This window comes from Micromys minutus, assembly GCF_963924665.1.
Source record: "Micromys minutus genome assembly, chromosome: 1".
NCBI classification, from domain to species: domain Eukaryota; kingdom Metazoa; phylum Chordata; class Mammalia; order Rodentia; family Muridae; genus Micromys; species Micromys minutus.
This window is the reverse complement of record NC_137969.1, coordinates 210,236,227-210,258,852: the sequence shown is the minus strand read 5'-3', so window position 1 is coordinate 210,258,852 and position 22,626 is coordinate 210,236,227. Positions and strand designations below refer to the sequence as shown.

At 37.1% G+C, this 22,626-nt stretch overlaps 1 protein-coding gene across 1 annotated transcript; it reads left to right on the top strand.

Moving 5' to 3' along the window:
- Positions 1-253: 253 nt before the first annotated feature.
- Positions 254-21,175, top strand: KLHL28 (kelch like family member 28; the record flags this gene model as incomplete). Its single annotated transcript, XM_080936559.1, has 5 exons — positions 254-337; positions 7,747-8,645; positions 12,661-13,104; positions 14,208-14,416; positions 21,012-21,175. The coding sequence occupies exons 2-5, from the start codon at positions 7,747-7,749 to the stop codon at positions 21,173-21,175; spliced, it is 1,716 nt and encodes a 571-aa protein (XP_080792685.1). The 5' UTR covers positions 254-337.
- Positions 21,176-22,626: the final 1,451 nt, after the last annotated feature.

Below are 22,626 nucleotides of genomic sequence, written 5' to 3'. Positions count from 1 at the left end.
ACCACGTGACCAAACCGAGCGCTTCCATGGTGATGCACCCAGAGTGGCCCTCTTAACCCGGAAATCAGCCCACCGCGGTGGGTGACGGGTCATGTAGTCCACGTAGGGAGTTAAGCATAGGCATAAGATTCCTGGAAGAGGAAGTCCGAACATAGCCAGAAATGGAGAGGCGGGGTCAGGGCCTAAAACGGAAATGACGCTACTCTGTCCGGGGCGGAATTTTCCGCCCCACCCGTAAGAGTTGGGGTTTGACCGGATCAAGAGAGAATCCCATCCTGGGCTCCAGTTTTCCGTGGCTCCTCCTCCTGTTGCTGCAGGTGTTATTCCTGGGACTCAGGTATTTTCCTTTTGCTATTATACAGTAGTGCAGGCTTTGACGGAGTATTATCCTAGTGCCCTATGAGCCCGAGTGAGAGGTAAAGGACTGGACCGGAGCAGGCAGAGACGACATGTTCTGCACTGGTTACCATTGCAAACGTTGTACTCACTGCTATCCTGAGTGAGATTCTTTCTTCTTGCAGACTGCTTAGTAATACAAGAGAACCCATCCGAGGCCAAGCACACAGACTGAGTAGTAAAAAAAAAAAACAAAAAACTTGTTTTGGGGGACCTTCCTTGCCCCGCCCTCTTCTCCCATTCCTCCTTTTCCTCTTTTCACCCTCTGGCTGTGGAGTGTTGAAGGCTTCTGTCACTTTTCTTTGTCCGCATCACCCAGTTTCCTTATAGATGTGTGGAATCAGTGTTTTCCCCTTTTGCATTAGACGGAGTGTTTAAAGCCTTTATCATGTAGCTCCTCTGTGGGACTTTTCCTTTCTCCCCACCTCCACCTCTCCAATCTCCCCTAGGATTCTCCAGTCTCTGCAGTCTTTCAGTCTCCTGGAGACAGAGATCGCTAGACAATTTCAGTTGTGGTGCAAGTTCTTGGCATTACAGTCCTAAGAGAATTCTACCCAGAGGATTTAGGTTGATAGACATTATTTTAAGCAAACTGTGAATTTGTTAACTGATGAATGTTTTCTCTTTGTAAAAGGCACTATAAATAGAATAAATTCAACTAAGAGTATCTGGGGTAAGGCCAAACAGCTTAGGGGTATGAAAGAGCAACTTTTGTTTCTGTTTTTGAAACATAATTGCTAAGTTGCTGCTTGTAGCCCAAGCTGGCCTTGAACTCTTGGCCAGTTCAAATTACAAGTGTGCCCTACCAAACAAAGCTTGAAAACAGATTTGTTGTTATTTGAAAGACTTTAAAGAAACTATGCAATTACTTTTCAATGAGAAAAGACTGAGTTATAATTTGAAGTACCAAGAGCTCTCCCTGGGCTCATGCTCCCCTCCCCCTCCTCCCCCTCCCCTCTCCCTCCTCCCGCTCTTTCCCCTCCTCTCCCTCCTCCCCCTCCCCCTCCCCTCCCCCATTCTCTTTCTCTCCCCCCCCATTTCTCTTGAAGCAGGGCTTCCCTGTGTAGTCCTGACTGTTGCGAACTCCCCCTGTAGACCAGGCTGGCCTCCAATTTCCAGAACCACCTGCTTCTACCTCCTAAATGCTAGGATTAAAGCCCTGTGCCACCATACCCTGCTATATTCTTTTTGCAGTCTTGGAATAATTGATCACGTGTCAAAGTGCTTTATAACAATAAATAATACTCCTAGTGATGTAAGTTGAAACTGTAGTTATGAGGTTTAATTACAGCACAATTACAATATGTTTACTTTTATTTTGGAAAAAGAATATTAATTTAAACGAGGCTGTATAACCATGTATCCTGTGCTTTGGTTTAAAGCCCTGGAAGTTTCTTCATTTTCTTTTATCTTCTGTTTTGTGGTTTGCTGCTGCTGTTCTGTCTTGTTTCATGCTAGGGAAGTGTTCTGCCACTGAGTGTCATCCATGAACTTTCATTCATCATTTTGATGTATAAGTGGATCTACCTGAGTTTGGTTAAGCAAATGTATTTTAGTAGAAAAACAATTACAAAAGCACCAGTGTTCCCTCCCTTTTTCTATTTTTAGAGAGAGTAAGGACGGAAATGAAAACCAAGAGATGATTATAATGCTTGTCAGTGAGAAAGAATGACTGCCTGGAGGCTGGGTGTAGGTCTGATAGAGCACTTGCCTAACATATGAAAGGTTCTGAATCACATCTACACTCTACTAGGAACCTGAGGCAACTAGCCAGATTCCCATATCCAACATAAAAAGCTTAAATGCATACTTCTTTTCATATGTGCTGAGACTTCAGGAACCCAATCCACCTGAAAGGGAACAGGAGAATGATGTATGCAGTAGAATGTCCACATTAGAATGCCAGTGGATGTTGGAATAGAAGGCGATTCTTCCTAGTGACTGGTATTTTCAGAATGAAAAATCCAGCAAACTCTTCATGTATCTAAGAACTTAGGAAGCCAAGTTAGTAACCAGACTGAGGTTGTGTTGTAATCAGTTTCAAGAGAAGGAACTTAGAAAGTCTTGAATGATGTTTCATTATGGTTATGACATATATATAAGAATTTTCCTTTTTCTCTATAAAGAACACTACTGAAGAGACTTGGATCTATAAATCAAGCAGTTGTCCTTTTTTTTTTTTTTTTTTTCTACAAGCATAGCAAAATGAGTCCTTCTTTTTCTCAGGTCCCTGTAGTTCAATACGTGTAACAGATTGTAATTTATATGTGTCTATTGCATTATGGCTTGTAGAAAACTTGAAAATGCATTTGTTTCATTGTGGCTGTTGGGGAAATTAGACTACACTGTCACATATCTTATTACCTTTTAAGATAATCTTATAGAGTGTAAATCTTATTTAATACATTTTATTTATATCTATTAAAAGTACATAAGTTTCTCTTAATCTTATTTTTGAAGTCTAGGAGTCCTTTCTATATTTACTAGAAAAGCACTTATATGTAATAATATAGTTAGATAAAGAACAGGGTTCTCTCTTCTTTGGGTTTTTCAACACAGTTTCTCTGTGTAGCCTCCAGGGACTCACTTTGTAAACCAGGCTGGTCTCAAACTCAGAGATCTGCCTGCCTCTGCCTCCCAAGTGCTGGGAATAAAGGCATTTGCAAAAAAAAAAAGAAAGAAAGAAAGAAATTAATAAGATAATAGGAATGTACTTTTTGTTGTTTTGTAAAAGTAAACCTCAGAAATTTGAAAGGAAATAGTTAAGGTTATACTAAAAATTGCAAATCTGAGTGCAGCAAATTTTAATGATTTCAAAACAATTTAAACAAAGCAGATTACAGGAAAGTATTTGCTGCCTACCTTCATTCTTTGAACTGTATTTAAGTAGGGTAAACACAGTTGTTCTAGATGTTTTATTTCCAGAGTCAGAAATAATGAATTTGTTGGATGAATCACTTTATATCTTTGTGTGTTCTTACCTAAGTTTTATAGGATCTCTGAAATATTGGAAATGGAAATAAATCCTCTAAACTATAAAAACCTATAATATTAGAAATTGTCATTAATTAAGTACAATGCAAGTGAAATGTTATTACTGTTAACCAATAATTGTAGTCTGTTGTGTGCTACCTGCTTGTGCTACTACTTCATAGCTACTACTGAGCTAACTCCTCTGTTCCTCTCAACAACCACTAGAGGGTCAGTATTCTTCCTTTGTAATGTATACATCTTAGGATCAGAGGAAGAAAATAAAACTCAAATTAGTCAATCTGTTTGTTTGGAGCTTTTAGAAGTTTGGTGAAAAAGGGAAGGATGCTAAAACTATCAGATAAATATTTTTTAAATAAATTATATAATTTTATAATTATTTTTCCACTACTAATCTTTATATTTTATATATTATTTGATTATATATTTCAGTCTGTTCTGAATCTTGCTCGTTGTGTCTCAGCTTTTATAAAGTAAAGAAATTTTTAGTTTTTGTTTTATTGTTATTGTGTCTTGAGACAGGGTCTCTCTATATAGCCTTTGCTTTCTGCTGCATATTTCCAAACGCAACATGTAAGAAGTCATGTTAGTTAATTTTACTTTAGTTTCTCTACATATAATAAAAATAATTGTCAGACAAAATGCAATTTTGCCACTTTATTCTATAGCTATATACTGGTAAAAATATATATCATAATTGGTTGAATTCTACTGTAAGGAAAGCTAAACTGTGGAAAGAGAATTTAATGACAGCAGTTACAATACAAATCTGATTTGTTAAGTTACATTGGATTTTTTTTATGCAGCTCTTTTTTCCTATTTACATGCTGCAACTGTGATCTATATTTATATGATGACAGTTAATTGCCTCCCAGCTGATTTCATCACCACTTCTTTGTAGCTTAGGAGTCAATTAAATAGATAGATACTAATCTTTATCATCTCGGTTATAGCAACCTAAAATTATGAAGTCTTCTTTTCACGTACTATGGGTATTGGTACTACATGAAGATAACTAGAAATGAAGTACAGTGCTATTGCCCGCCTTGTTGAAATTTTGACATTGATACTGTTTGTTTAATATTGACTTATTTAGTTCATAGATACATAGTACTAATTTGGTTTTTGTTCTATTTTTAACAAAAGTTTTTTAAAAAAAAATATGGCTAGCATGTAGAGGCAACTCAGCAGGTCAACAAAGGGAGTTATTATTACCTAGATTCCTCTTGGGTCTGTTTGACTGCCCTGATGTACTGTTTATGTGATATGGGTGTCTACATGGGTGTATATTTATCATTTGTCCTTCATAGGCTTACATTTTTAGAATCGTTTCCTGGATTTCATCCTGTATTCAGGTTGGTCTAGAACTCACCATAAATCCTCCTGCCTCAGCCACCTAAGTGCTTGGAGTGCAGGCTTAATACCACATTTAATATACACAGATATTAAATTACCCTGTGTCCAAGGTCATAGAGCTGTTTGGTACATTTGGCTAACTATGGACCTGATTCAGATGTCTCTGGCTCTCGTTCATATTTTGTTCCTGTTCTTCCCTTTTTCCATGATACTTGCTCACCCTTCTTCACAAGGTTGTTGGTGAGATAAATGAAAACAGTAAAACTATTTGATAGCATGGGTTTTAAAGATCAGAAATTAATCTTTCTTTGAGTTACTTTTAGACAGTTATGTACAAATAACTGAACCAAATATAGTCAAAGTTATGAATATTGAATAAGTTACAAGTAAAATTTACAATGTTTAGGCTGGAAAGAGTTGACCTGATTCTCTGTTTTCACAAGTGTAAGAATCATCAGGAGAGTTGAAAGCCTGTTTTCTCGCTCCACTTTCCTCTGGGCTTCTCTACTTTATCTTCTCTGTTTACAGTTTTAATTGTAATTATTTTAGTTGAACATTAAAAATATGATTTGTAAATTTTATTCCCTATAATTGTTTTTAGTAGTACGCAAGAGTCCTTCCATTGTTTTGGCTGACTCAGACGTGAATCTTGTAGGTGGGAAAACTTGTTATCTTAAGGCCAATATTGATACTGGTGATAAGTAGCATCTAATTGTTGGGTAGTATATGCCAGCACACAGAAAGATATCCCCCTTTTAAATACTGCTTTGACTATGCTAAGCACATGAGAACACATGAGACTTTAAGATGACCTTCATGGTGTCATAAAGCTATTAAATAATTTAGACAATATTGTAACATGAGCAGTCTGATTCTAGTGCTCTCTTAAAATTATATTGCCATACCTATCTAAATCTGTGTAATATGTATCATCTGTGTGTGCTTTTATATAAATATATATGCATATATATTGTGTGTATACATTATTTACAAGTCAGATTATATCATACATTATACCACATGTACCATAGACCCTAGAGTGAATTTCTTATCCAATACTGAGGTAGCACAACACAGAAAGCTAAACACCAAAATCATGAATTCAGAGTTAACAGGATTGCCAAGACCTCAGTGCTAGACACTGTTTTAAGCATTTCATATATATTCCGTTAACCCTCCAATCCACCCTTACTGTAATTAAACAGCATTCATCCTGTGGCTTGCCACAGGACACTGGGTTTTTCATTTCTCCAGACTCAGAGCCCTCACACTTATTGCTCAGTGAACATGATCTGAATTGTTCTCTTTAGTGGGTGTTATGGTGTGTTTCAATTCCCTTTAAAGGATGATGCCCAAAAGAGGTACACCTGAGGTGAACCGACATTTCCAGAACAAAATGAAAGTCACCTTCCTGACATTCCATGCATTATAGTTCTATTAATAAAGCTTAAGCCCACATCAGCTTAGAGTATTAAAGTAGAACTGACATTAAAATTTCTAAATCCTTAACATATTCTACAGATTGAATATTTCTCACCTTTACACTCATTCCAATGTTTTGGAATGTTTATGTTTTATATCTATTAAAATTATTCTGCTAGCCAAGTGGTAGTGGTACCCCATGCTTTTAATCTCAGCACTTGAGGCAGAGGCAAACAGATTTCTCTGAGTTCATGGCCAGCCTGGTCTACAGAACAAGTTCCAGGACAGCCAGGGCTACACAGAAAAACTCTGTCTTGATAAAGCCAAAAACTAAAAAAATATATTATGTTAAAAGCCAGGTCTTTTAGGATCATTAATTTGTTCTTGAGTGGTTTTGCTGCCCTTTGTTATCACTACATAAAGGAAGGACAGAGCCACAGAGTATGGTCTGTTCCTACAATACACCACTAGAATTATTTCTTCAGACTCCATTTTTTTAGTTGTGTGCACTGGACACTTGCTACCGGAACTAGATTATAATTTTAGACTTGCTCTCAGAAATCTAAAATTCTTTACAAATCTCTAATTAAACATAAAAATACACTTTTCTGATATAAAACACTAAGCTCATCATGAGAAGGAAAGCCTCTAATGTGCCTTATTACTGTTAACTCTTTTAGACTAGACTTAGTGGTTCATTTTATGTACTCATAGATCACGTCATTAGTAATTTTAGAGTGTTATCTGGAGCTAAGATGATGATTCTCAGATGTTTATAAAATTTAGTCTTGCTTTTGAGACTAGTATCCAGTCCTATAGCACTGGTATTAGCAAAGGATCTCATTTCTAGGTCTTTGTAAATATCTTAGTATGTAAATGTTTAGTTTGGGAGAAATACGTTCTGATAAAATATCTCGCTCTTCCCTTTCAAACTTTCTATTTTCCATTGGCATTGTTCATTGTTCACTCTTTAGTATGAATATTCTCCTTGTTAAACAATGAGACAAATAAGAATGGAGAGTGGTTTAAAAATCTGCATTTATAATTTAATTAATTGTATAGAAAGGAATAAACTTTTAGAGAAATTTAAAGTTGACCTAGACTCTTGAAATTTGTATTGAGGAAGAAGGATGAAAAGGGAAAGGTTGTAGATAAAGTGAACCTTAACAAAGTCATTGTCCACTGATCTCATTGAGGTTTTATTGAGAAAATAGCAAATAGCTAGTGTTTCAATACTAGTTCAGCTCTAAGCAACTCTTTCCTGCATATTTATTTTATTAAAGTGATAGCTGAGTCTTTAATGAAAATACATAATGAAGCATGAAACTTCCATCTAATATTCCTTATGATTTGATACCTATATAACATTTTGGTTTTCCACTTTCTAATATTTGTAACAAAGAAATTGAGTTAGGTTACCATTAAGTTCCTTCTAGCTCAAGAAGCACGTGTTCTCGTGTTGAGCATTTAAAACACAGTAAATTAACAAGTAAACAAGTATGGTTTGTACTCTTTGGGACACAGACTTACATTGGCATGGCTGTTTTGAAGTAACTGTTCGTGTCTTGTATTTTTCTGTAGATGGACCACACAGCCCCGACCTACATGCTTGCTAACTTAACCCACTTACATTCTGAACAACTTCTGCAGGGATTGAATCTTCTTCGCCAGCATCACGAACTCTGTGACATCATTCTTCGAGTAGGTGATGTTAAAATTCATGCTCATAAAGTGGTACTTGCCAGCATCAGCCCATACTTCAAAGCCATGTTCACTGGAAACCTTTCTGAGAAAGAGAACAGTGAGGTCGAGTTTCAGTGCATTGATGAAGCTGCGCTACAGGCCATTGTGGAGTATGCCTATACAGGGACGGTTTTCATTTCTCAGGATACAGTTGAATCTCTTCTGCCAGCAGCAAACCTACTCCAGATAAAACTTGTCCTTAAAGAATGTTGTGCATTTCTTGAAAGTCAACTTGACCCTGGTAATTGTATTGGAATTTCCCGTTTTGCAGAGACTTATGGTTGTCATGACCTTTATTTGGCAGCCACTAAATTCATATGCCAGAATTTTGAATCTGTTTGCCAGACAGAAGAGTTTTTTGAGCTTACATATGCTGACTTAGACGAAATTGTCTCCAATGACTGCTTGAATGTAGCTACTGAAGAGACAGTTTTTTATGCATTAGAATCTTGGATCAAGTATGATGTACAAGAACGCCAGAAATACTTAGCACAGCTGCTGAACAGTGTCCGATTACCATTGCTGAGTGTTAAGTTCCTCACTAGGCTCTATGAAGCAAATCATCTTATCCGTGATGATCGTACTTGTAAACATCTCCTGAATGAAGCCCTAAAGTACCACTTCATGCCTGAACATAGACTCTCTCATCAGACAGTCTTGATGACACGACCTCGCTGTGCTCCCAAAGTACTGTGTGCAGTAGGAGGAAAATCTGGACTCTTTGCCTGTTTGGATAGGTAAATAGAAGGGTTTCTTAGAGTAATACTGGCAGATTTTATACTTTTTGAATGTGATGATTTTCTGTATTTAAAAAAAAAATTATTTTCCTTTTATTTGCCGTTTCAGTGTTCTTTTTCTCCTTTTTATTTCCTAAAGTTCTAGAAGGATATTTAATCATATTTTTATACATTCTCTATGATATTCAATTATTATTTCTTTTCTTGCCCAAAGTATGTACATTTGTCTATCCTGGTTATACACTAATTTTTCTTCTGTTTTACTATTCCTACCTTCTTCTTGTCCTACTTCTCTTCCTCTTCTTCCTCTCCTCTTTCCTTTAGTCTTTCTCTTCACCCTCTCCTCTTCCTTATGACAGGATGCTAAAGAAGAGAGCTAGGAACCTGTGATGAGGGCAGACTGAGGCTAGCAGTTGGTTTGAATGAAAATGGTTAAAAGGAATATCAAGGAACTGCCATAAATAATAACTTTCATGTGAGATGTTTTTCATTGTGTTTTTTACAATTTTTAAAGAATTTTCTAACACTTTATAGGAGGGATTGCCAGTGTGTTTCTGTAAAGAGCCAAATAGATATTTCAGACTTGTGGACCCTCTTGTCTCTGTTGCATCTACTCAGTTCCACCTGTGGGATGGGAGCATCCTTAGATAGTATGTGAATGTTCAAGCATAGATGTTTCAATAAAACTTTATTTGTAAAGGTAGATGACCTTAATTTTAGCCCATGGCTGTGTAGCTTGCCAGCCCTTGATTTAGTTCTGTGTGCAAGTCTCCTTTCAACACTAACTATGTATTTTGAGGGTTTTTGTTTTATTTTGTTTTGTTGTCTTTCCTTTCAGAGGTCACTTCTGAAAATGTTCATGCTTGATACATTCTTTTAATACTGTTGATTTCTTTCTAGCTATTTCCAAAAATATGGCAAACCCTTTTCTTTCCCCAATAGAAAATTTGATATTTCATCAATAGCAATTCACATATTCTAAGCATTTAAACAAATCTCACTTTACATTTTCTTTATAGTCTTTATAGCTCAAAACTACTGTTATTGAGATTGGGCTACAAGTAGATTATTTGCTGTGATAATCACCCTTGTTGATTGTTTGACTCGTGCTTGAACGAATAGAATATTGGGATGAACCAAATAACTGACTTCATGACACAATTCCAAATGAATATATATTGAACAAAAATCCTTGCATATTGCCTCTTGGTTTCTCAAATATTAAAAACATCAACTCCACAGACTAGAGAGACCAGCTGATTCTGAGGAAGCCAGATGCTCTCATCAAGAGACACCTGAAAGCATTTCAGTGACCTTTGTGGTTACTCTTTTTACCACAGGGCCATAGCTCTAAGAAGACTCAGCAGTTTTAGGCATAGGCTCAGGACATACTCCACTGACTTGTAAACCAAAGATACTTCGGGAATTTGGGGACAGCAATTCAGCATAGCACAGTGACTATTCCAGCTGTTGTTTAAGCAGGCCCAGCTACAGCTTGGCCCACCAGAGATTCCTAACGCAATCTCTGTCAGTTGAATGGTCAGTTGAAACATATTCTCAGTGTTACTGATAGAAAATAGATTTTAATAGCATAGAGGATAAATATCTGCCCAATTTTAGTGCTGATAAAGGCTTATTTTAGAGAATAAAAGTTGTGTGTCTTTTATCTGGGAACTAAATAAATAGACAAATACAGGTTGAAACCTGGATTGAGATTAAATATATTCTATAACACTGTGCTTTGAACTCTGTTACTGAAATGAGTTGAAATGCTTGTAAATAATGAGAAGAAATAATAATCATATTTTACATCATGAGAGGGATATGAGTTTGGGACCAAGGACAAATATAATGCAGTTTGAATATAACTTCCCCAATTCATGCGTTAGAAATTTAGTCTTCCATGCAACAGTATTGAGAAGTCAGATCTTTAAGAAGGGGTTGTGTCATATGGCATCACTCAAATGGATTAAGGGCATCATTTGGGAGTCGAAAGTAGGTTGGTTATAAAGGGACAGGCCCTTTTCTTTGCACCATGTTACACCTTCAGTGTGCAGCAAGAAGGCCCTCATTAGATGCAGGCCTGCAATCTTGAACTTCCCAACCTCCAGAACTGTGAGCGAAGTAAATGGCTGCTCTTTGTAATGTACTCAGTTACAGCAGCAGAGAGGAGCCTAGGAAACACTCCTATGATTCTCCTTCTCTCCAGGAGGTTTGCTTTCACTGCCATCATCCCCCAGAGCATAGCTATAGCTTCCTAGCCTCTCCATTCTTTCATGGATGTTTAGCCTTTGTGTTAGACCCACATGTCTACTTATGCTGTAGCTATTCTGAGCTCTAGAGTGTGGCTGGAGAAATACACCCATTGTACCTAGTCTCCTGTGGGCCTCAGCACTCCCCAGCAACCACTCTACATCTCGTTCATCACTATCTTTGACTTCCTTGGACTCCTTAGAAACATCAGGTCATGACAGTGTGTTCCTTACCCTGTTGGAAAAATAGAAGCAACTGTAGAACTGCCTCCTCCCATGCCCAAATCTCTGAGATCACTTCTCCTACCTCATTATAGTCAGGCAGTGGTTTCCACTCCTTTAAGCAATCTTTTTCTTTTTCCGTTATCCCACATGTCTCCTGAATCCTCACCTCTTCCCCCTATAGCACATCATTGCCTTTAGCATTCACTTTCTGGTTTAAGCTCCAGAAAGAAGTATCCTCGGTTGTTTTTGTTTGTTTGTTTGTTTTGTTTTGTTTGTTTTAATTTACTTTATGTGAGTACACTGTAGCTATTTTCAGACATACCAGAAGAGGGTGTCTGATCCCATAACAAATGGTTGTGAGCCACCATTTTGCTGGGAATTGAACTCAGGACCTCTGGAAGAGCAGTCAGTGCTCTTAACCACTGGGCCATCTCTCCACCCCATATCATCTGTTTTATGTGTTGTATTGTTTTGCTTTTGATTATAACTTTTCATATATTAAGTGTCTCAAAGATATGAAGGTTTTCAACATGTTTATTTAAATATATTTCTTCAGAGATGTGCTTTCTCATCAGACACCAAGTTTGTGAGATTCATCTGTTACTCTACCTGAGGGAGGACTTCATTTACTTTCATGAGCATTCAGTACTATAGTATATGGATATAGTATGGTTTTAATTCTAAGTATTAAAATTTTACACATATGCAGAGTGAACAGACTTCACATATACAATTTAGTGAATCATAACAAATGAAACAAAAGTTGGTGTAGTAGAGTGACCAGCACCCAGATCCAACCTTGACCTCCCTATCTGTTCTTCCTTGTCCATAGGTAATAACTACATGTGTTTCTGATCCTGGAATTAGTTTTCTATATTTGTGAACCTGGTACACATTAAAATATACAGAATTGTTTTGAATTTAGCATTTTGTTCATATATGGAAAATTCATTTTCACTGTGATGTGAAATACCATCATTTATCCATCTGATGCTTGATATACATTTGTATTGTTTCCAGACTTTTGAAGTTATACATGGGACTTATGTATCTACTCATGTACTTACCTATGTGGATGCATTTATCTTAGACACATATTTAAGTATATCTTAGTCATGGGGCAAATGTATACAATACAGCTAAATACTACTCTATTTAGCCATTTTCTTTTTGATGAACTATTGTTTTGTGCTCCAGTGAACACTTTTGGATATGTTGCCTACTCAAAAAATGGCTATTGTAGATTTTCAATAGAAGAGGCACATTAAGAATAAACTTCTAAGTGAAGGTATGTATTCTCCGCCTTTTCAGATAAAATTGTTTTCCAAAGTAGTTTGCACCAGTTTAGCTTGGGTCTCCGTGTTTGCACAACACTGTTGCCAATGGTTATTTCCTGTCTGCACTTCAGCAGACAGGAAGGTACATCCTGGATTATTGTGGTTTTGATTTACTTGACCTTGATTATTAACACAAGTAAACATGCTTGTTTATGGGCCATTTGAGGGTTTTAATCTATTATTTCTCTGCTTATTCATTAGTGTGGAGATGTACTTTCCCCAGAATGACTCTTGGATTGGTCTGGCGCCCTTAAATATTCCCCGCTATGAATTCGGAATATGTGTATTAGACCAAAAAGTCTTTGTTATAGGCGGTATTGAAACTAGCGTGCGTCCTGGTGTCACTGTCAGAAAACATGAAAATTCAGTGGAATGTTGGAATCCTGATACAAATACCTGGACTTCTCTCGAAAGAATGAATGAAAGCCGAAGCACTCTTGGAGCAGTAGTACTTGCAGGAGAAGTTTATGCTCTCGGTGGATATGATGGACAGTCTTACTTGCAATCTGTAGAAAAATACATCCCCAAAATAAGGCAGTGGCAACCTGTGGCCCCAATGACAACCACAAGGAGTTGTTTTGCAGCAGCTGTTCTGGATGGAATGATATATGCCATTGGAGGGTATGGTCCCGCTCACATGAACAGGTATTTACTATATTACATAAGACAGTAATTGAATTGCTTATGATTGTAGATTTTTCGAGAAGCAAAATTTACATTAATTTCTGAGTTTTAAATTTGTATGCATAAATGGACTTTCTGATATGCTTAAATAATATTGACAGGTATGTGGGGATTTAGACTGTTCCTAAGTGTAATGTTTTATATCACTGAGGTTCAAATCCTTATTAAATTTTATATTCAATTAATGTAGTAAACCATATTTTAGAGCTTAGAAATGTAAAAAGGCAAATTGAGATTTTTGTATGCTGCGATTATGTGTTTATCTACGCGTGTACATGATTTTTTTCTCACACTGATTAACGGAATGAAGTAGAATCCAGCGCAGTATAAAACATTAAAAAATTAACATCATGGGCCAGTAAGATGGCTCAGTGGGCAGAGGTGCTTACTGTACAACTATTTGTCTTGCAAACTGCTCAGTCTTTGGACCCCATGATGGAAGGAAAGAGCCATATCTTAAGAGGCTTTGTTGTCTTTTTTGGAATTTTCACATCCATATTCATGCATACATAAAAATTACTTTAAAGAAGCAGCTATTCTTTGGTCATAGTAGACATGCCATCATTCTATTAGAATAAGAATGAGAGATTTTTTAATTCTGTAATATATTGAATAAAGGAGAAATACAGATAAGAAAAAGTAAAGTTTACAAGTTACTATATGCACTGTGAATCCTAGTTCTAAACCTTTGTTTAAAATTGTTCTAAAGACTTTTTATCTCTAGGGGTAAGATTTACTCATTGTGAGCAATCTAATAAAGACGTGTTTCTTTGTGCTGCACCACTGTTTTGTATGAAGGATTGTGACATGCATGGATTGGCCCTGCAATCCCCCATGGATATCTACCTGTATAAAAGAATAAGATTCAGCTGTTGTATCCTGTTCACAAAGTAAACTTTTTATACCTCATATTGTATCCACAGATACCTAAACATTTGGAACAAATTATTACTAATTTTATCAGTCTGTTTAATTTTAAAACTGTGGTTGGCTTTAGTTTTTCAGAAATAGTAAGTAACAAAAATGCCCTATGAACTAATTCTTCCTCATGTAAATACTTTCAGTGTGGAGCGTTATGATCCAAGTAAGGATTCCTGGGAGATGGTTGCATCCATGGCTGATAAGAGGATTCACTTTGGCGTCGGAGTTATGCTAGGCTTTATTTTCGTGGTAGGTGGCCATAATGGTGTCTCACATTTGTCAAGCATTGAAAGATATGACCCTCATCAAAATCAGTGGACTGTGTGTAGACCAATGAAAGAGCCCAGGACAGGTAACATTTTTATCTTCATTCTTTTCTATGTTTTGTGATACTGGGGATTGAAACCCAGGCCTGTGCATATAAAGACTCTACAGTTGAACTATGTCTTTGAGCTGTTAACTCATTACACTCAGCATACAGAGCTGTGCTTTATATAGTGATATTCTTATGATACTAGCACCTTGGACCTTAACAATAAGCACATTATTTTACTAGAAAGAAATTACTTGTGTACCTGTGTGTGAGAGAGAGAGAGAGACAGAGACAGAGATAAACAGAGCAGCAGGTACACCGTGTGGTATACCTCATGTATGTGAAGGTCAGAGAAGAATTTTACAGAGTTGTTTTGAGGTGGGGTTTCTTCTCATTTCATGCTATTATGCTACATACTGACCTGTAATCTTTCATCCATTTCTCCTGACTCCTGCCTCTTACAGTAAGCAGCTAGAGCAGTTTGATTTTGTCATTGCGGGGAATTCCATACACACTCTTCCCAGTGCTGTAGCAGCTCCTCTTCTGTGTGTCCTTTCTAGCACTGTTGTTTCCTTGAAGATTAGAGATGCTCACTGGGGTAGAATGGAATCTCAAGACACTTCTGATCATCATTACTTTGATAGCTAAGGACTGTTGGGCATTTTTTTTTTCATGGACTTACAATTTGTCCTTTTGAGAGGTCTCTGTTTAGTTTGTTTACTCATATATTGATTGGATTATTTGGATTTCTGTTTGAGGCATTTATATATTCTGAATATTAGTTTCTTATTAAATAGCCTAGGGCTTTTTGTTTTATTTTGTTTTTCTGTTTTTTTTTCCCATTTTTACTGGTTATTTTGTTTATTTACATTTCAAATGTTATCCTTCTTCCCGGTTTCCCCTCCCAAAACACCCTATCCCACCACTCTCTTGCTTCTATGAGGGTGCTCTCCCACCGACCCACACCCACTTCTTCGCCCTGGCAGTCCTCTACACTGAAGCATCAAGCCTTCACAGGACCAAGGGCCTCTTCTCCCACTGATGTCCAGTAAGGCCATACTCTGCTACATGTGCAGCTGGAGCCATGGGTCCTCCATGTGTGCTCTTTGGTTGGTGATTTAGTCTCTGGGAGTTCTGGGGGGTCTGGTTGGTTGATATTGTTGTTCTTCTTATACCCCTTTTGCTCCTTCAGTCCCTCCTCTTAACTCCTTCATTGGGGTTCCTGTGCTCACTCCAGTGGTTAGCTGCAAGCATCCACCTCTGTATTGCTAAAGCTCTGGCCAAGCCTCTCAAGAGATATCAATATTAGGTTCCTGTCAGCAAGCACTTCTTGGCATCAGCAATATGGGCCGCTATTTCACTGGAATCCTCCTCATATCACTGACTTGAGCAATTTTCTGTTTATTTTCTTCTTGATGTTTCAAAATTTTAGATCATACATTAATGTTCTTTTTTAATGTACTTTGAGTGGGTTTTTGTATAGGGTGAGAGTCAGGCATTTAGTATCATTCTTCTACTAGTAGACTTATAATTGTCACAATACCATTTGGTGAAGTGGCTATCTTTTTTCCAACATGGGTTTTTGGCTTCTTTTTCAAGGTGGCTATAGTTGTGGGGGTTTGTTTCTAGGTCCTCTATTGTACCCATTGACCTAAATGTGTGTGGAGGTTTTGTTTGTTTGCTTGTTTGCCAAACAATTTATTTTATTGGGAATTTTGATCATTAATATTTAGAATTATTATTAAAAGGTACATTAATTTGGTACTGTTGTGTTTTCTTAGATCTCATTTGATTACATGTCCTGCCATAATTTGTTTTCTGTGACTTCTTAAGTGTGCTTATCCCTTTCTTTCTGGTATCACTTGTAATATGTCATGGAGAAGAGTTTATTTTCTGGTCTTTCTACTTGGTGCTCCGTAGCTCTCTTGTACCTGGATAGGCATTTCTTCGGTAAGTTGTGGAATTTTCTTCTATAGTTTATTTTATGAAGGTGTTTTCTATGGCTTCACTATGATATTTTTTTCTATATCCTGCTTAGATTCCTTAAACATATTTACAGTTTCCATTTAAAATCCTTGTACATCACCGAAGATTCTTTTTTCAGGGAACAGTTAGGAGTGCTGATTTGTAGAGGCATGTTGTCTTCATTACACACACTGCTTGTGCTCTTTGCCTAGGCATGTAGAATAGTTTTGTTGGTGTTGGTAGTTGGTTGGTTTTAGTGTGGATATCTGGTCTCATCTTTGTTGACTGGATGTTTGGATCTTTCTTTGCTATTGCCCCAATTTGTCAGGGTGTGAACCAGCTGAATGGTGCTTGTTGTTCAGAGGCCACTGTAATGAGGCGTGAGAAGAGTATCAGAAATAGTCTTAGCTTATCCAGGAATAGATGTAACAATGTCTGCGCCTAGGAGCAAACCTGAAAGCTTAGAAAATTCTCATTGCCAATACCCGGAAGTCCCAGGAGAGTTCTCCATGTTCTACAGTTGATCCTTGTTGACACTCAGGGCCAGTGTCACAATGGGAGTATGCGATGCTTCATTGGGATGGGGTTCAGGACATCCTGTTCTCAGATAGAAACAAGTGAGGTGGATGCTGCTGGACTGTGAGTTCGTATTTGGGCTCAGGCTGCAAACACTAGGCAGGCTTGTGAAGCATCTTTGTGTGTTGGTGTGGAGACTGAATTGTGAGTAAATGTCCAGAAGGTGGGTACATGGGACTGGGAAGCCTTACCTGAGATCTGTGTTGCAGGATGCCTTGCAGTCCTGGGGTTTTGGGTCACTGCAATTAATTTGGTCCTAGTGATTTGGGTGAAGTGGCTTTTAGACAACTGGGTGGGTAGATTGGATTCTGGTTTGGATTCAGATGTCTGGGCTTTGGTTTGGATTCTAAGCAGTGTCAAAACATCACAGTGGGTTGGGTGGCTAGAGTTTTATGGTCTTCAAATCCAGAATTATATAATTTTTAAAAAACAAGTAACTAGTTCCTTTGCTATCTGTATCACTTTTCATTCCTCTGTCTTGTCCTCCTCCCCCTCTTTTTTGACTAGAGAATTTAGGTATTGCCCTGAATTAGAATCTCATTGTATATTATCTCATTTCCTGCTTTTAGTGGAAATGATTTCAGTTTTTCTTCTATCACTTTAGATTTGGGGAAATTTCAGCTCTCATTTTATGAAAAGGTTTTCTTTGTTCTTAATTTGTATCTCAGGCTCTCTTCTTCCTATCCCATAAGTTACTTAGTTTGGTCTCTTGATCATGTCCTAGAGGACTTGAAATCTGTGGCCATCTTGCCATTTCATTGATCTTGAACTTATCCCTGTGATGTTCTTTCCTCTGCATAATATGATGCTTTCTCCTCCAACTATTTCCTGCCCAATGTCTCTCATCTGTTTTCTTTCAGGACCTCAGTATCTGTTCTTCTTATCCACATTTCTCTTTGCCTTAGGCCTTGGTGTCCTTCTTGTTCACTTGTTTGTTTGCGTTCTCTTTGGGATCCCTGGCCGTTTATAAAGTTTGACTTTGAATCCTTTCTTTACTGCTCATTTCTAAATCAGATTCTTTCAACCATCTTAATATCTTAGGATTCACTTATCAAGGGAGTACAGTCTTTGGAGGTAGGCCTATTGTCTTGCTTTTTATATTTCTATGTTTTGTGTTGTAAGTTTCACATTTGTTGGAATAAATATCTCTTTTGGTTGTTGTTTTAATAGATTTCTTAGTTAGAAACCTTTACTTGGGATCATAATTTCATTACCACTCAAAGAAGAAATAGCAGTCAGCAGCAACTGAAACAATTTAAGAACAAATCAAAGTTTAAATCTAGTGTAAAACAGTTGGACACATAGCTGACTAATCAGGGAAGTTAGAAAAAATGGAGCTAGGATACCTTCAGGATAAATTAGAAATTTAAAATTTACTGAAGCTAATGATATTAATACTTAAGTAATAAAAAGGAGTTCTGGGGAAAGAAGAAACTGAGAAGGAGGAAGGTAAAAAGGAAGAAAAGCAGATTACTATTGAAATGATAAGGCTGTGGAGGTGGTTCAGTGAGTGAATCACTTGGTGAGGAAGTGTGAGGCTCCAGGTTTGGATCCCCATAGTCATGTTAAAAACTGGGTTCATGGAGCCAGAGAGATTGATCAACTGTTACAAGCACTTGCTGATTGTGCAGAGGACTAGAATTTGGTTCCCATCACTAATGTTAGAAAGCTTACAACTGTCTGTAAGCTCACTGCTCCAGAGTATCCAACACCCTCATCTGCCCTTCACAGACACCCATATAGACACAGAGAGAAACATATATAAAAATAACATTTATTTTAACACACACACACACAGACACACGAAATGTGGACACAGCATTGAATGCCTGTAATCCTAGCACTGGAAAGGCAAGACAGAAGGACTTCAGAGGCTCAATATCTAACCAAATCACCAAGCTCCAGCTTCAATGAGAAAACATGTCTCAAAATATAAAACTGTATAGCAATGAAGATATCTGACATCAACCTCTGGCCTCCTTGTATGCCACATACCTATATATGTATATAGCATACACACACACAAAAATAGCAGGGAAAGGCAAACAATCTAGAGAGGAGCAAGAAACAGAAGAAAGGAAAGGAGGGAAAGACAGAAACTATCAGTATATCTTTCTTCAGAGAAAACACACACTAGTACCATACACATACCAATACACACACCATACATAATACACTACACACACATATGTCACACACCACATAACCATACACTACACACAAACCACATACACCATGTGCATACCACACACGTTCCACATACACTATATACCCCACACACCACACCACACATGCCACATACATACACATACCACAAAAACACATATAAACTATACACCACATACACCACACACAAACCATATAACCATGCATACACATATACTACAAAACACACATATATACTACACATATACACATCACACACACATCATACACACACATACACATATCACATACACACATAAACATGTGCTTGCCTGCACACACATATACCACACATACTCATATGTGCCATATACCACAAATACACACACCACACATGCACAAATACATATACCATGCGCACACACTTTTCTAGGTTGAGTACACAAGTTACTCTTTCTTTGTAAAGTCCTTACAATTTAGACTACAAAAGACTATTTTCATCTGGGCCCCATCAGAGTTTATCTAGTGTATTTAAGCCTGTCAATGTGAAAGTGCTGGCCCCACTCTCTGAACTGCTCCCACCAGATGAATCTAGGACTGTTGTTATCTTGTATGAGTGTGAGACCTCTACTGAGATGGCTGCCACCCATAGTACCAGCGAGCAAGCTTCAAAGTGCAGTCTGTGTGTGCCTGCCCTGTAACTTGCCATGATCAACAGGCTGGCCTCAAAGTCATAGAGAGCCGCCAACATCTGTATCCAGAGGGTTGGGCTGAAAGGTGTGTACCACCATGCCAAGCTAGAAATGCCATTATAAACTTCCTTTCTCACTGGAGGACATAGCTCTATGCTCTTTGCTTAGTGTTCCTTAGTAGAGTTCTTTTACAAATCTACACTTCTGTGTTTCAGTATTCCACCTGGGCCCTGTCTGATGCCTACTGTTTCTCTCCCCTGCTTTTCCACACCAGCCACATACCTAATGATCTCTTCAGATTCTTGAAGATGTCTAAAAGTACTGTGTGTCCCTAACCCACCATCTCCCCTGCCTCCCTCTTCCTGGCAGCTTTATTTGGTTTACATATCACTATCTTTATGTTCACTATCAAATATTCTTTTCTTTGCAAAGATGGTAGTTCAGTCAAAAAAGAGTTGGATTTTAGGATTTCTGGAGAAAAAGCAAATACATTGTGAGATGTAAGGGAAAATTGTTATTTTTGAACCCATACTCAAGTGACAATTATTTAAAAGGCATCAAATGACATGTTTTAAATTATGGAGATGCTTTAGGGTTTTTTACAAAGATGTAAATTATGATTGAAAGAACTCCAGAACCATAGGCACCCAAGGGATATCAAAAGCACAAAATACAGGGAACCCTTTAAGTGATTAGTATAGCTTCTTTGGGACCCTCACTAAGGAAAGCCATGAAAATAATGAGAATGTTTAAAATGTAAGTAGACTTACTAGTCTTAGAACTATATATGAGAGGGTTTTTAAGACATAAGTTACATAGTGCGATGTATTTGAAGGCATGACAAAATGAACATTTTATAGAAAGGATACAAATATACATTATAAATATACTGCTTTCTTCCAAATTCTTTAAGAATGAAGGACAATAACCCTGATCTGACCACTTTACAATGTTGGACTGTACCTTGTGAACACGTACAGTAATTGTGCGTCAAAACTAAAAGCATATTTTGAAAATGCTTTCATGTAGCTTTATTAAGGGGTTTTGTTTTTGTTTGTTTCTTTCTTTGTTTTTGTTTGTTTTGTTGGGGTTTTGTTTTGTTATTTCCTAGTAAGCCTATATTGTTCTATTGCTTGTATAATTATAGGATATTGTTGAAATGAGTTTTGAAAAATGCATTAAAATATAAATTATTCTCTGTAAGACGGCATATTTCATAATTAACCTGTTTGTTCTTTTCTTCCCACCTGTGTTAGGCGTTGGTGCTGCAGTAATCGATAACTACCTTTATGTAGTTGGTGGTCACTCAGGGTCTTCCTATCTGAACACAGTACAGAAATACGACCCTATCTCAGATACATGGCTGGATTCAGCTGGCATGGTATACTGTCGCTGCAATTTTGGATTAACTGCACTTTGACAAGTGCGAATTCGTGGAAATCGCACAAGGTGTCCCACGGGAAAGAATGCCTAGTGTCCTGAACCTGAAGGCTCGCTGCACTGCTTTCCTTGTAACTTGAAGTGGCATGAAGACTCAGTTTTGTTGGGTACTTTGAACTGACTAATAGTTTGCTCTTGACTATACAGTGAATCAATAATTAAACAAGTGAGAAAACTGAAAAGAAAGACCTAAGCAACTGAATTGTGCACTTTTCTCCAGTGAGACTGGGAAAGTTCTTATGTTCCTACATGTAGAGAAACCTTGCTGCTTTTTAGTTTTGTTTTCAATATTTTAAGCTCTTTCTTTATCTATATTTGATTTACTAGGATGTGAGAAATTTGAACTCTGGAGTGTATCGAATGACTGAACAAAATGTGGGTAGTGATGGATGTAAATTCAGATGCTTCACATGTTTTTTTATTTTTTGTTTTTTAAAAAGGGCTGCTTTTACTTCGGGTACTTTTAAGGATTATAAATAACATGTCAATCATCTGAGCACTCTTTCTGCTAAATGATTTTAGGGCTAATAATATAGTAAGGTTGCAAAAAAATGGCTTTTAGTATTATATTTAGGCCCTGTTTTAATGCATTACATATTTGTTGTTTATGCTTTTTCTATATGAGTTGGTTGAACTTTAGTCCTCATCTATGCTTTGGTAAACAGGGGTAGAAAACTAATCATGTCTGTTTTGGTTCTTTAGTGCTACACAGCAGGCTTCTGATAGTTGATGTAAATATATTTGAAGGGTATTTAATACCACCCTTGATGCATAGTGTTTTCTTTGAAATATTCTTAATTTTAGGGGTTTTTTTTAAAGTCTTAATTTTGTTTTCAGTGTTCAAATATAAAAATGGTGCTAACTGTAGGATGTATAACAAAGCTGTAACTGATGTTATTTGGGTGTTCAATGTGTGATGCATGCTATACTTTGATAATCATTTTCATTTTTACTGGCTTGATTTGCTTGTGCTTATGGAAAACGTTAATGATGACTTTAGTGTTAACATCCAAAATCATCTGAATGGCTTGAGTTATACTTCCCATGGTTTTTGAATGGTGACTTAGAGATGATGCTTTTTTCTCCCTTCTTGTTCTAGAGATTACATGTCCTTCAGCACAGAAATTATGCACCGAACACAGCGTGCTAGGCAGGCATGCATTACTTCATTCATTTCTTAGGTAACTTTTAACTTATTGAGGAAAACTGGAACTTGATGTTTACTTGAATAACTGGTTCTAAATTTGTTTCTGCTTTGTTTAAAAAAACTATCTTTCAAAACAATACTGTTACAGCAGCTGACAGCTTATTTAAAAGAAATAGTTAACTTATTTTCGCATGGCTTAGTAAATATGTTAGTCTTAACATTAACCTGTAGTTTGTTACAATGCTGGTACTTACATTTTCATATTCAGTAATTTTGTTTTCACA